The sequence below is a fragment of the Falco cherrug genome, chromosome 2 (genome assembly GCF_023634085.1).
Source record: "Falco cherrug isolate bFalChe1 chromosome 2, bFalChe1.pri, whole genome shotgun sequence".
NCBI lineage: Eukaryota > Metazoa > Chordata > Aves > Falconiformes > Falconidae > Falco > Falco cherrug.
Genome location: NC_073698.1, coordinates 21,938,397 through 21,953,032, shown reverse-complemented (window position 1 = coordinate 21,953,032; position 14,636 = coordinate 21,938,397). Strand labels below are relative to the sequence as shown.

The following is a 14,636-nucleotide window of genomic DNA, read 5'->3' as shown; positions in this document are numbered from 1 at the left end:
CTGTGCTTTTAAAGTAGAGCTCCTCATTTGTTTTCACGTTGCAAGGTGTCTGTCAGCCTTTCTTCCCCCTTGCCAGGAAGGCAGTTACAACATTTGTCACTGTCAGAAGCAGACTTCCAGTTCAGACCTACAGAGATGAAGGGAAGCCATAAAGAAATCCTTACCATAAGCCAGGTGACTGGGTTTTAAACCTCTGAGAAAAACAGTAAGCAGTAGGTATTGCTTACATAGGCTTTCCGTAAGCTTCCTAGAATGTAAAACCAGAAAGAATAAAAAAGGACCATGTGGAAGAAAATTTCTCTGGCTCCATTTCATCCAGCTCCTTACCGTGCTTTTCCAGAATACACCCTGGCTCACCTTGGAAGGCCTTTCACACAGCTGATCCCACATCCCTTTACAGTTTTGCAAAAATGGCACCATGTTGTTTGCTTCCCAGGGGAAATGCCAGCCAAAAGCAGGAGGAACCAAAAGGGCAGGGGAGCGCCACTCAACTCGCTGTGAAGTTCCCAGTGCACACGAGGACATGGGCACAACGGATGTGGCAGAGAACATTTTCACCCAGCCTCCTTGATCGTACAGCGCTTAGATGCCCAAACATCCCTAGATGTAAGAGCTATTTTGCATGAATACAAACATCTTTCCGCATTCCTTTTCTTCAGCTAGGAGTTGGCGAACGTCTTGTCTAACACTTTTCCTGTTGAGCCCTGCAAAGGCAGGTTGACTGAAGCATGTCATGAGTTCATGATGAATCCATAGATGTTTTCAGGTTAAAATGAAATAATAAAATAAAAAAAGGAAAGAAAAACTGGGAATGTTTCATTTGTCACTTTCAAAAGTCAGTGGTTTAATATTGCCTTTTAGAATGATTATCCATTCCCAGAGGTACTTAAAGGTTATTAAAATCATATTTACAAATGTGCAAAAAGGATTGAAACCAAATGTGTGGGGAAAAAAATCAATTTGTCAAAGCATTTCTAAAGTAGTAATTTCAGGTTGACCTCAAGTCACTTTCCTCCCCTAACACTTGGATTTCAAGTTGACTGAAAAACAAGCTGAAAGTCCAGCCTTTCTGTCATGGCTGCAGATACACAAAAATAAAGACAGCACAATAACCTGTCTGTTCCATACAGCTGTGAAGCATTAAGTCATCTGTCCTCTGCCTTTTGTATCTCCGTATCTCCTTCCTTTGGACGGAATGCCTGTAAGAAGAATTGGTGAAATGTAAAGGACAGGTGAAATGTAGCAGAGCACCAGCACGAAAGCACAAAAATTGATAAGTTCAGCCGTGGGGCAAGTCTTACTTTTTTTTTTTTTAACATCATCACACATCCATTGCACTCTCCCACAAGAGCATTTTTACCTACTTTTTTCCCAAGGTACAGGGGAAGGTACACCAAGGTTTTGTCCTTTCAAATTTCCAAATGATGCCTGGGTCTGTGTACTTGCATTTGCACAAGAGCTTTTGGTATTTTCTCTTTTTAATGAAGTTTCCTTCACCTGTCTAAAGAGCAGAAATATTGCCAAGTGATGGGGGAACCTGTGACATGGCACAACTGATGGAGGCACAGCCAAGGGGAGCAACTTACGCCTATGGGTCGAGGTTCTGGTCTGGAGGGTGGTCTCCACAGCTTCTGAGTGCTGGGCATGTTTATGAATTGCACTCTGTAAAATGTAACACTCCTCTGCCAAAATCTTGGCTTCTGTCTCATCTGTCCTTTCCTCTGCCTCTTGCAGAAGGCAGGAGAGACCCGTAAGTTGAGTGATGTACTCACATTGCTCTTACTAAATGCTTGTAATTCTGAATGCAAATGGCACTTTTTATATATGAACAGAAAAGCACTAAATTCACTGGATAAATTATTCACAACAGATAATTCAACCTGCTCTCGTGGGAGAGTGCAATGAATGTCTGATGATATTAAAAAAAAAAAAAAAAACAACAACCCCACACAACTAATTCCTCCAACCGGTGAAGTCAATGGCAAAACCTTTTCCTGACTTCAAAGGGAGCAGAACCTAGACCCAAGCTGGAGGGCCCACGTACGACTTCTCTTTAGTGGTTCTCTCTTTCATTTAGAGCTAAAACCCAGACAAGCGTTTCTGTTTTAAGGAGCCCAGGCTAACCCTGCGCAGGAGCGCGGGGCTGCCAGGGCACATGCATTATTGTTAGAGCTCCAGCTGAGAGCAGGTCAGCAGAGCCAGAGCACTGCCCCAGGCTGAAATAACCCAGCCGAGAGAGAGGGAGCCCAGGCAGAGGTGGTGTTTGGCCAGTCTGGAGCTCAGGGCAGGTGGATTTGGCCAGATTTGTGTCGTTTGGAGGAGGCTGAGGGGTGGCCTCATTGCTCTCCAAAGCTTGCTGGGGAGGGGAAAGGGAGAGGGAGGTGCTGAGCTCTTCTCCCTGGGAAGTGACAGGACACATGGGAATGGTTCAAAGCTGCGTCAGGGGAGGTTCACATTGGATATCAGGAAGCATTTCTTTACCAAGAGGGTGGTCAGACACTGGAACAGGCTTCTTAGCGAGGTGGTCGATGCCCCAAGGCTGTCAACTGTCAGTGTTTAAGAGGCGTTTGGACAATGTCCTTAATAAGGTGCTTTAACTCTCAGTCAGCCCTGAATTGCCAGGCGGTTGGACTAGATGGCTGTTGTAGGTCCCTGCTCTATTCTATCCCATGCTATGCTACTCCATGCTATCGTATCCTACACTACCCTACGCTATCCCATCCCATCCCATCCCATCCCATCCCATCCCATCCCATCCCGCTTTGCATCTGGGACAGATCTGCAGCCAGCGAGGGGGTTTGTGCCCAGGGTGCTGTGAGCCGCCCTGACGTGGCAGCGCACCATGGGCACGGTTTGGGTGCCATGCCTGCACGCCGTGGGGGCGGGCCTGGGAAGGGGCTTACGTGTGCGCGGCCGCGGTGCTCCCCCTCCCCGGCTGGGGCCACGAGTGGGGTGCGGTCTGGGCTGTGCCCCAGCTTGTGCCACCGCTCCCCTCCCTGGCCGTCCCCAGCGGGGACAGTGGCCTCGGGCACTGGGGAGAAACAGGGGCAGGGGGATGGCTCCTGGAGAGAGCGGGACGCGAGGCGGGGGACGCGGAGCCGGCACCCTCTGCCCCTGCCCCGCGGGTACGGCCCTCCCGGGGGCGGCGCGGCCGTCCCGTGTCGCGGCTGCCGGTCCCTGCCGTGTGGGGCACTGGCACCGACGGGCGGTCCCGTCCCGTCCCCCGCCGCGCGCAGGGTTTCGGTCCCGCGACGCGAGGCGCGGCGTGGCTGTGCCGCGGGGACACGGCGGCGGCTTCGCGTGGGACGGGGGCTGGGGGCGGCGGCGACAAGCAGCGACGGGGCCGCGGGCGGGCGGGCTCCGCCGCCGCCGCCGCCACCGGCCTCCCGCGGGCACGCGCGGCGGGCGCGGCCTCGCCCCTCACGCGGGGCGCGCCCCCCTCCCCGGCGCCGCGGGGCGGGCAGCGCGCGCCGCCGCCGCCCCGGCCGCGCGTGGGGCGCGGGCGCGGCGGCGGGAGGAAGGGGCCGAGTTATGTAAAGCCCCGCGGCGCGGGGAGGAGGCAGGGGCGCTGCCGGCGGCGCTGCGGCGGCGCAGGTTGGTTCGGAGCGCGGGGGACGGCGGCCTGGCGCAGGCCCGCGGCGGAGGGAAAGCGGCTTATGCCCCCCCCCCGCGTTGCCATGGAGACGGGCGGGCGGCGGCGGCGGCGGCGGGGCTGTCAGTGAGGGACCGCACCGGGCACCGGGGCGGCGGCGGCGGCGGCGGCGGCGGCGGGGAGGCCGCGGCGGCGGCAGCGGCAGACATGGACTCGCACTGCGACTGTGCCGAGCCTCCGGCCGCCGAGCAGCCGTCGGGGAGGATTAACAAAACCGCCTTCAAACTGTTCAAGAGGAGGAAATCCGGGGGCACCATGCCGAGCATCTTCGGGGTGAGGAGCAAAGGCGGGGAGGGGAAGGGCGCCGGCAAGGCGGGCATGGTGCGGAGCCGCACGCACGACGGCTTGGCCGACGCCGTGCTGGAGAGCGGCAAGAAGGAGGAACCCGGCGGCGGCGGCGAGCCGCAGGGCAAGGAGGCGCAGGGCCGGCCGGCCGGCAGCCTCGGCGGCTCCGCCGGCGCCTCGGTGGCCAAGTCGCACAGCTTCTTCTCGCTGCTGCGGAAGAACGGCAGGCCGGAGAACGGCAAGGCGGAGGGCGCGGATCAGCGGGCTGGCGGCAGACAAAAGAAGGGGCTGAAGGGGATCTTCAGCAGCATGCGGTGGCATAAAAAGGACAAAAACGGCAAGGAGGAGAGAGGGGAAACCTCGGAGATCCCGTCCGGCCTCATTATGCCGGGCTCTCTGACCGCCAGCCTGGAGTGCATCAAGGAGGAGACGCCAAAACCTTTGTCTGAACCCCCCGGTGGCGCCGGAGACACCGGGCTGGAACCGCCGCGGGAGAAGCGCGGCGGCGGCGGCGGCGGCGAGGCGCTGGGCTCGGCCGGGGAGCCCGGCGCGGGGGACGGGCAGCCGCGGGAGGGCAGCCCCCCGCCCCGGGAGGACCCCGCCGCTGCCGGGCGGCGACCCGAAGAGCTCAGCCGCGAGCGACCGGACCCGGGCGCCGGAGAGGTTGGGACTGCGAAGGATGCGGCCATAACAGGTGACATTCCAATAACGACTATCCCCCCTGTTGAACCTCACTGTGATAGCGGTCAAGAGACGGCAGCCGCCCCTGACCCTTCCTCTGTTGATCCACCCTCAGAGCAGTCCATTGATCGTATTTGTTTGATGTTTGCTGACGTGACTTCACTGAAAAGCTTTGACTCTCTTACAGGCTGCGGAGATATTATTGCGGACCATGAGGAGGATGTGGGCGGCGGGAGTGGCGGCTGCGAGAAGAGCACCCCCGGGGCCGGCAAGCTGGGTGCCTCCAAGAAGCACCCCACCATGGTGGCCTACCAGGGAGGAGGGGAGGAGATGGCCAGCCCCGACCAGGTGGATGACACCTACCTGCAGGAGTTCTGGGACATGCTGTCACAGACAGAGGAGACCCAGAGAGAAGGAGGAGGAGGAGGAGGAGGAGGAGGTGGAGGAGGGACAAAGAAGGCCGAGGGGCTGAAGGAGAACCGAGGTACCGAGGGGGCCCAGAACAGGGTGGCGGTGAAGCGTGGTGGCCTCCACCAGATCCCCATTCACCTCAACCACAAAGAGGAGCAGAAGGGCAGGGAGAAGGAGCAGCAGGAAGGTGTCCCGAACAGTGACGAGGGCTACTGTGATTCCACCACCCCTGGTCCTGAGGAGGATGGTTCCACAAGCATCCAGAAGGAGACCATCCCCAGGGACAGCTACAGCGGGGATGCTCTCTATGACCTCTACGCCGAGCCGGATGAGAACCCGCCAGCGGGACCTACAGATGAAGAGGTCACCTGCGTGCTGCGCTCCAAGCCCGTGTCTCCAATAACAACCGTGTGCTCCCTGAAAACACCCTCAAGCACAGTGAAGGACTCCAAGATACCTATCAGCATTAAACACCTTTCGTCTTCGCATCCTGCCAGCCACGGGGCTGACGCCAGTAACAGCAATCATGTTGCACACCATCACCTGGCCAAGAGCGAGATGCACAGAACAAAAATCCCTGTCTCTAAAGTATTGGTACGCCGGGTCAGTAACAGGGGCTTAGCAGGGACAACAGTGAAAGCTGCCATGTATCAGGACAGTGCCAAAAAGTAGTTGAGTAAGAGGTGGAGACAAAGACAGACAGCAAGGGCGGTGTGTGAAAGTCTGCACAGGAGACCACGGATAATGAATTAGTTTTGCATCACCCGAGAAAAGGCACCTAAAAGGCTTACGTCGCTGTACTCCATGGGCCTGCACTTCTGAATCCCTTCTTACTGTAGTGTATGGCTGAAAATAACGTCAACTTCTTTTTGAGCACTTTTTTTTACATTTGTATCTTTTTTCTGCAGCACTAAACACTGGGGAGGTTCATTTTTACATGCCTTTTTGGAAGCAGGACTCGGATTATGAACCTAAATGAGCATCCTTCCTCACGCAAAGCAGTGCCATGAGGTCTTCAAGGGAACAGAGTTCCAAAAGGAGCTACACAGGAGGTTCTCCAGTACACTTACCTTTTAATCGTTTCTGGAGGGTAGGTGCCTGGCTCTCCGAAAAATGATGTTTGTTCTACAAGATGTTGGAAAAAATACCAAGCAAAAAACAACCAACCTAACAGGTATTTTACCTGCTGTAGGAACGAGAGCACTGCTCAGCAGCAGACTTGATTGACTTGCATGCAGTAGCTCACTAAGGAGTTAGGTGGACTTGTCTAACAGGAAAGCATATTTTTGTTTGTCTGTCTGTCTGGTTGGTTTTGATCTGGTCTAATGGACACCTGACATAGGTTCAGATGTTTACATCAATACTTGTCCGATAACGCATACAATCAGGTTCAGGGAAACATTTTACTAAATGCCAATATATACACACTGTTCACATTTATACAATAACTTGCTCACCGTGTGTAAATATATACATATTTTAGCAGATTTACTCAATGCTACAAATTTTTTATAGAAAAAAAATAATCACCCGTCTGTATTATCTAGAGTTTAAGCAAGAGTTAGTTTTTATAGGTAGATAATTTTACAGTTCTAAAATGATAGAACTTTGTGTAAGTACCTTAAATTAGAGCAAAACTCTTGTTTTGTATGGGCTCATGCATCCCCAGATAAGTAAGTCTGAAGTGCTGATTTTATTCCAGTGGCGCATTCCACGGGTCAGAGCTGAGGTTCTGACAGCATTGCCACTGCAAACCTCTATTTTCAGGGGTTTAGGCAAAAGTTGCTCTGGGCTTAAACCTTGCAGAGAAGGAACCCAGGAAAGAAACTTGTTTTTTAATTATTATTTTTAAAAATATATAAAATTAGTTTTTGACTATTTAAAGAAAGTTTGGGTTCTCAGTGCTTTTATTTTCATTCTTAATAACGTCAGAATAATTTTACTTTTAAGAGAGAAAGAGAAATATGGTAAGCTAGTGGTACATAAAATGGTCTGATGAGCTTGGCTCTTATGAGAAATGTATTAATGGCCAGGATGTTTTTTAGTAGTGGCTACTCTATATGGGCATTGACAACATTTCAGAGAAATTTAATAGGGTTTTAATGTGCCTGAGGACGTATTTTTATGATACACTGAAAAATCTCCAAAAATCACTGAAGTCTAAAGGTAAATGTTATGTATTTACAGAATATTTTGATACAAGTATTTAATCATCAGACCACAGTTAGTATAAAATATATGCTCCAGTGTATCTGAAAAATAATATACATTTTAAAAATATACATGTCTATATTATGCAGAGAATCCTAAATTCACATCATTGAAGCTAATGGGTCTGATCTTACATAGCAGTTGGTTTTATTGTCTCTTAAATTGAAAGAAAAGAAAGGAAAATAAATATACAGAATATGCATTTGAGGGATATTAAGGTTATAGATAACCATAAAAAGCCATGAAATGCCATAGTAAGAATTGTATATATGTATATGTGTGGTTCACTGGGGAAATGACCTTGTAGTCACAAGGGTAAAATTGGCATCTAGTTCTGAAATTACTGCAGGATTTAATACCAAACTGCAACGCCCTGGCAAACAGGGAGAAAGTGTTAGATTTCCTGATCAGTCCCTGTTTTCATGGTTTGAGTAAGAACCTTAATACACTTCAAAGAAGATTATTTTATGTTTTCTTCCTAGCATATATGTGTGTGGTTTTCTATGTCCCTGCTCACACAGGCGTGTTGTACATATGCATGCGTAGGCAGAGCGCACCTCCTCCTAGGGTACGTGCACCTTGGGCGAAGGCGCCCACCCGTGCATACTCGCACTCATGTGAACACAGCCATGCATGTATGCTCCCACACACAGGGTGAGGGGATGCGCTCTAGATCTGTCTCCAGACATGCTGGCAGTGATTTCCTTTGCTTGAGAAAGGGATTTGCATTTGGCCTAACTCTGCTTGTGCATTTTAGAAAGTTAAAGCTGAAATACCCTCAAAAGGATGAATGTACAGAACATGTAATATTACCCTGGACCTCAGCCCTAAACCTAACATTCCTTTTTCTGTTCTTTTGGTTTTGTTTGACTGTGAGGGACGCATCTTTCCTTGCATGACAACTCCGCATAAAAATCATAATTCCCCATTTTATTGTAAGGACAAATTTTGCAGAGATTTTCTATAGGGTACTGGAAGTTGAGAGGGAGGGAGGATGTGATGAGCTTGGGGTGGTACCGTAAAAACTGGAAGCACCGAGTACAGGTAGTAGGAGCGGTGCATCTTTAAACCACTAGAAGATAACCAGCTACCATCTCTACAAGACTTGTGTGTGGCAAATTATTCATCATAGGCATTTTGTTTGCGTCGTGGCACGTCTGTATTGAGAAACCAATAGAGTGACACTAGACTAGCTCCCTCTCACTTAATGACTAACAGGAATCATTATTAAAATGCTTTGGCTTCCCTTCATTTTTCTCTCGCTCCTTTGTTTTCTGCCCCGTTTCCCCTCCATCCTCTGCATGCTGGCGGACAGCTTCTTCCTCAGCGCTAACCCCTGGTGTGGAGCGGGGAGCCTTGGGCTGGCAGCCGAGCAGGGAGTGGGAGGGCAGCCGCACTCCCTGCCAAGGCCAGGTGCTCCCCAGTCGCGCTCCCAAGCTTTCTATCGCATACCCAGTGTAAGTACATTTTGCAGATCTCTTGGCGGTTCGTTTGGCTGCTTGCTATGTACATATTTTAAGGACAATCATATCCTTAAAAGGAAAATGGGAAAGTAGCTTGTAGTAGGGCGTCAGTATTTTGAATCATTGTGACATACTGACGTTGATTCAGGGTAATGGTTGTGTGAGAGTAACAATACAATTTAATGCTCAAATTAACTCTGTATTTATAAAACTCACTTCTGTCTTTAAGCCATCTATGTTTTTTATTTTGAAAAGTAATAGAAAATTTGATATTTACTAGGGCTTTCAATTTTCGTACAAATATATTTGTATAACTCCACACAATGCCTAAAACAATCACTGGAAGGAGGTTCGAAGGCTTTCTTAAGACCTGTATTTAATTCCTGAAAGATCCCTGTGAAATACTGTGAGATGCCTAAGAACAAATAGTTAATGGCTTGCTGGATTCAAAGGCTGAGACATAAGGAGGTAATAGTCCTGAGGCATTCTGTGGTGGTTTGCATTCTTATTTGTGTTACCCTGTTCAAGCGTGTATTTTCCTTGGCTTTGGTGGGTATCAAGGTAGAAATGGTGTTCTGAGTCCCAAAGATAACATTCCCAATGCTGTTGTCATTTTGATTTTCTTAAAGAATACTTCCCTGCATTTGTTTTATTTGTTATTTTGTGGTCTGAATGCTGCTTTGTAATTATCAGCTTGTATGTCATTCATAAAGGATTTTATAGGTCAGGACTTGGCATTTAGTTATATGTACTCTTTGCACTTTCAGGTCACTACTGGTAAATTTTGTATGTTCTTAGGATTTTTCTATATATTGCTCAGTGTTTTATAGCTATCTACAGTGATTTCAGTGGTATACATTCCTGTCCTGTGTATCAGCACGGAAGATTTCCTTTCAGTAGCATGAAATGATGTTTTCGTGGACTACTTTTGTCATGGTAGCAGTTAAGTTTCCTGTACTATCTGTATGTGTGGCCTGCAACAGACATAAAGGGTCTTATTTTGCCTGTAGTGCGTATGCATTTTGCTCTTGCCAGTAATAGGACTCAAACACACGTAGTAGATTTCAGAAGAAATTCCATGACTAGACTAAGAAAAATCTATGTTCAGTCTTATTCCATCAATCACCAGCATTTTCCTCATCCACTGTGAATATCCTCACCGCCATTCACGGTAGTAGAGGACTGAATTTTAAAGATTACATGCATAGATGTACACTATAAAAATTAATTCACTGATTATTTTTTAATGCATTTTACTAAATTATTTATCTAAGCTAAGTGAATATTGCACCAAAGTCTTTGAAACGTCTGATACAGATGGCATTTTCAGTAAGATGCTGTACATGCAGATGAGCCAAATTAACAAGCTTTGCTTAGCAAAGCAAAACGTGGTTGTTTCTTAAATTTGTAGTACTGACTGAGCTTGCAGGTCAAAAGGAGCCATTGATTCTGCGACATGGCCAGGCTCTGAGGGTTTTTTTCCCTGCTCTAATGGACTACTTTCAGAAAGGGCTTTTCAGCAAGATAATGGTATGAAAGAGACAGTTCACAGTAACAATAGACACTCACAAGGCAGATGGTTATCTAACAGCCACAATGGGGTACTCTAAGCAAGGTGGCCTGAAAATGTGTTTTGATAGTTATTGATATGAAAGGCTGAGGCTTCTGTCTTGGAAAAACAAAGTGATGCCGACTCAGAGATGCTGCAGAAGTGAGTCTTGGCAGAATTTACACGTGAGAAGCTTCTGCAGGGGTTGTTGTTGTTCGTTTCCCTCCCCCCCCCCTTTTTTTTTTGCTTTGTTTATGTTTTCATTACGATGACATAACCCCACGTGTCTGAGCACGATTGCACAACAACTGACTCTTCTGAAATTCAGTGCTGAGAATACACTGTCAGTTGTCTTCGGGGGCCTGGGACCGGTTCCTGCTGGACACTCAGAAGGGATGGAGTGATGGGACTCCCTTGTTACGAGCCCACATGCTGTTTACTGTGAGCAGGAGGTGTCTGAATCTGTCTTGCTCTTTGTGTTTAGAGGACAGTGTATTTTTAGTTTGACTCACAGGAATTCCTTAGCTCATCATTAGCTCCATTTTGTCATCTTCCTTGTGTGCATCTCGACTAGGAATGGTCAGCATTGCTTCGACATTTCCTAGGTCCATTTCATGTCCAGAGAAATGGAAGAACTTGTCACATGCAAAGGAGTAAGAGCTGTAACCACTTGAGCCATGTCCTGGGGGCCTTTTTTCCTGCAAAAGCAGGTTGCTAAAGCTCGTCTTGCCTTAGAGGGTTTCTCCATCCAAAACAGTGAGCACTATTGCCTGGGACCCCTTCTTTTCGTGGTCTCTCATTCCCTCTCAGCCGTACTGCAGTTGCTTAGGAAACTGAGATTTTTGATCTAGCCTTCCAGTACTAGAAAAGAGGAGCTGCTGCCAGTGTGTTCTTCAGAAAGTCTTTGCTCCTACTTCTTGGTCTTGAAAAAATGAATTCACCTCCAGAACAAGTGGCAAAGATACTTAAAATGGAGATATCTGCTGTGTGATCTCATACACGGGGATGAGGATGCTGAGTGAATTTTGCATAGAGTGGAGTGCATCCCTGCATTTTCCTGTTGTGGACAATTTAGCAAATCTAGCAGGGAAGCATGTCACTCTTGTAGGAGTGCCCAGAAGCTGTTTGTTATGGAGACTGTGCCCGGATTTTCTTTATCTTTGGTCAGAACTGGTTTTCTTTTTCCTTTCTGTACATGTTTAAATAAATAGAACCAAAGTTGTAGCGAAGAAAGGAAAAGGATATGTACTTCACAGGGCAAGGAGTTTATACTGCTAGGCTGAAAGGCTTCTTTTAACTGGCTGAAAGAAGATTGCTTTGCCTACTTTAACAGCACATCCAAGCAATGCTCTGCCATAGAGGCTAATCCAGCTATGTCCACAAAGTTAGAAAACTGGCATTTGCCAACATGACAATCTCTTTCCAAGGTCCGGTTCTGCTGTGGCAAAGCTTCCACTGACTGCAGTAAGAACTGGCAAAGGTCCTTAATCTCTTAATCTTAAGGAAATAGGATGTGTTTCTTAAATTAAGTCTTCCCTTTTTTTAAAGATTAACGTTATTCAGGTGATTGTGCAGTCTTTTGTATTACTGTAGTAGTATTTTCACTGATCTGAATGCAAAACATGTCTTTCCTTTGTTTTTCCATCTTAACAAGCAGCCACTCCCGCACATAACTCCAGTGCTCAGCATGTTTAAATTACAGCTAACACAATCACTGCCTTCCTTAATTTAACTTGTGATGGCAAAACCAGGACCAGATCCTTTCCAGAGCACTAAACGCCCTGCTTATTGTGTCGTTGTTCATGTTTTTTATATGGTAGCTAATGGTGCCTCCCTTTAATTATTACACAGCCACATTTTAAATCTGCTTTTAGGGAGAACGGTACATAGGGAGTGAGTGGTAAGATCTTTAACAGATTTTTATTATTTTGGATGATGTTGCATCAAAACAGTTGCTATTTCAGTATCAGGTTGTTACCATGGGCTTTTTATGCAGATGCAACTGGAAGCTTTGAACATAATGTGCTTGTAAAAGAAAATTGGCTACATCTGCTTTGAATTAAGTCTGACCTTAAAATGTAAAAGCTACACATCTGGTGATGTTTCTTGGTTAATGGCAGTGAAGGGGAAGCTGTGCCCCAACTCACCTGTACCCTGCAGACTGGGGGAGCAAGACATTGTCACTGGGAGAATTTGCTGCCTGACCCTGCCGTGTGGTCACAGCAGAGGGGTGCAGGGTGTCACCATGTGGAGGTGGCTGCCAGATTGGACAGCAGCAGGAAAAGCCAGGATGGTGGTGCTGTGCTGGTGTGGCAAGGCTGATAGGGTACCTGGGAGATAGGATGAAAGCAAAGGCTGGACCTCTGGTCCTTGTGGAAAAAGAGACTTAAACACGCCTGTGACATTTGGCTCCTTTTTTTCATGCATTGATGCTGGGATTGCTGTCTAAGTTAGGAGCCAGACTGTGTGAGTCTGGGTGTGCTGAAGCCGGTGCTCCTGCCAATGAGCTACAGCGTGACTGCTCTCTTCAACACCTGAGCAGTGCTCAGTGCCTTTGTTTGTGAAGGTAGTTTTAGCACAGAGACTTCCACAATTCCCTTGTAGCCCAGCACCGACCCATGGCATCTCACTGCTCTTCCACCCTCATTTTGCCAGAGGGATGTGAAGATCCAAGCCCTTGGCAGGGTGGTGAGTGCTGGCTGCACCTTCGCAGCCCAAGGGCAGGTGGGGAGGGGTTGTAAGACAGGCTGTGCAGCAGCAGCACCAAGTCCCAGGTAGAGTGCAAGTAACTTTCTGCAGCACATGACTTGATAGAAGCAAGAGGGAGCAGGACTAAAGCTGTTGCCTTTGTATAAAGTAGAAGTAAATCCTTTGCCATGGGAGAGGTTGCAACAGCTGGAGGAGATCTCAGTCCACCAGTATTTCCTCTGAAATCAGTGGATCTGTTCATGGTGTTGGTTGTTATTGAGTGAAGATCCCCTGATTTGGCCCCATCTGAGTTTTCCTTGCTATGTTTGTCAGCAGAGTCTGTCTCAGGAAAGCTCTAGGTGGGTTGTGGCCCTGTTGAAATCGGGGATGAGTATGAATGTGGTTGGTGGAAAATTCAGATTCAGTAAGTCCAGAAAACACAGGATGGCTTCAGTTTTTTATCGCAGCACAACTCTGCTTGAATATCATGGTGTGCCTGAGGAAAAGGTAGCAGGGACTGCTCCACGCTGCATCTGACAAACCGATGCTCTCGGGGTTTCCTACGTGCTGAAAGGGACATATGTGTCCTGTTAGAAGACACTTAACCTGTTTCTATAAGACATGTTATAGCTGACAGATCACAGTTAATTACAATTTTCCCTCATATTTTTTGTGTCAGCCCCCTCCAGTAACGTAGTATACGACCTATTCAAGATAGTGAGCGAGTAAAGCCAGAACTCCCTGTTCTTATTTAAATGGTTTGCTAATAATCTGGCCAGTCTGTGTGCACCACCTTCTTCTTAGTGAAAATTCACTCCAGGGAGTGTTTTTATAACAGACTGTTAGACACACTCTGCTCCTTTCCACCTCTACAAACTTCGATGAGTATGTGTCTCCTCAAATCGCTGTATTCTTAGCGTATTTACAACCTAACTGATAGCAATAGATGTCTTTCTTCCCTGGCAGTTCACAAGGATATACTAATCAGTGTTTATTATGTTTTTAATTCTGTAAATATTTATTTTGGTACTCTGTGTATTTATTGGCACTGATTCTGGTGTTTGCTTATGTGTCATTGTAAATGTTGATGGTTCCAATAGTCTTGCTTCTAATGAATGTAAGGAACTCAGACTAACTGCACTTTTCTTCCATTCAAAAATCTTACAGTGAAAAATATTCCCACTGTCATATTATGTGTTATAATGAATACAGTTAATAAAATCAGTTGTCACTTTTCATTGACGAATGTGAAGGTTACTTTTTGATGTTCGAGCCAGAGATAGAGCCAATCTATTCAGTGCACTGGAAAATACTAGGCTTTTGAAAGCAAGACATTAGGGAATTATGTCCCCAAAATAGCATGAAAGAGAATACTTGGGCATGCGTGCACTTTCATTTTTATGTAAAAATGCCTTTAGCAGTTTTACTAATAACATCATAGGATAACTAGACTAAATTCATTACTTATGGGAGGGCTTTTGTAAATGAGAGAGTTTTGGGCTTCTGGTCTTCTGTTTCGTCAGTATGGTTTTTTGGGGGAGGGTTATTTGGTTTTTTGTTGTTGCTTGTTTTGCGGGTTTTACCTTTTAAACTACTTAGACTGTGGAAATAGACTGAGTTGCATTCTGGTTTTCAAATCAGCTTTGCTTCCTGGTTCTCCTGGTCAGGAACCCAGCCGGGAAGCTGGTTTGCTTGG

At 47.5% G+C, this 14,636-nt stretch overlaps 1 protein-coding gene across 1 annotated transcript; it reads left to right on the top strand.

The window, feature by feature from the left end:
• The first annotated feature begins 3,483 nt into the window (after positions 1-3,483).
• On the top strand, positions 3,484-14,182 carry AMER2 (APC membrane recruitment protein 2). Its single transcript, XM_027815686.2, has 2 exons — positions 3,484-4,631; positions 4,806-14,182. Exons 1-2 carry the CDS (start codon positions 3,800-3,802, stop codon positions 5,699-5,701), a joined length of 1,728 nt encoding a protein of 575 aa, XP_027671487.2. The 5' UTR covers positions 3,484-3,799; the 3' UTR covers positions 5,702-14,182.
• The last annotated feature ends 454 nt before the right edge of the window (positions 14,183-14,636 follow it).

Bases quoted from the DNA above. Each gene is read 5' to 3' on its own strand.
- AMER2 (XM_027815686.2), top strand. From the start codon at position 3,800: ATGGACTCGCACTGCGACTGTGCCGAGCCTCCGGCCGCCGAGCAGCCG. The intron at 4,632-4,805 runs GTGACATTCCAA...ACTCTCTTACAG, and splicing joins GAAGGATGCGGCCATAACAG to GCTGCGGAGATATTATTGCG.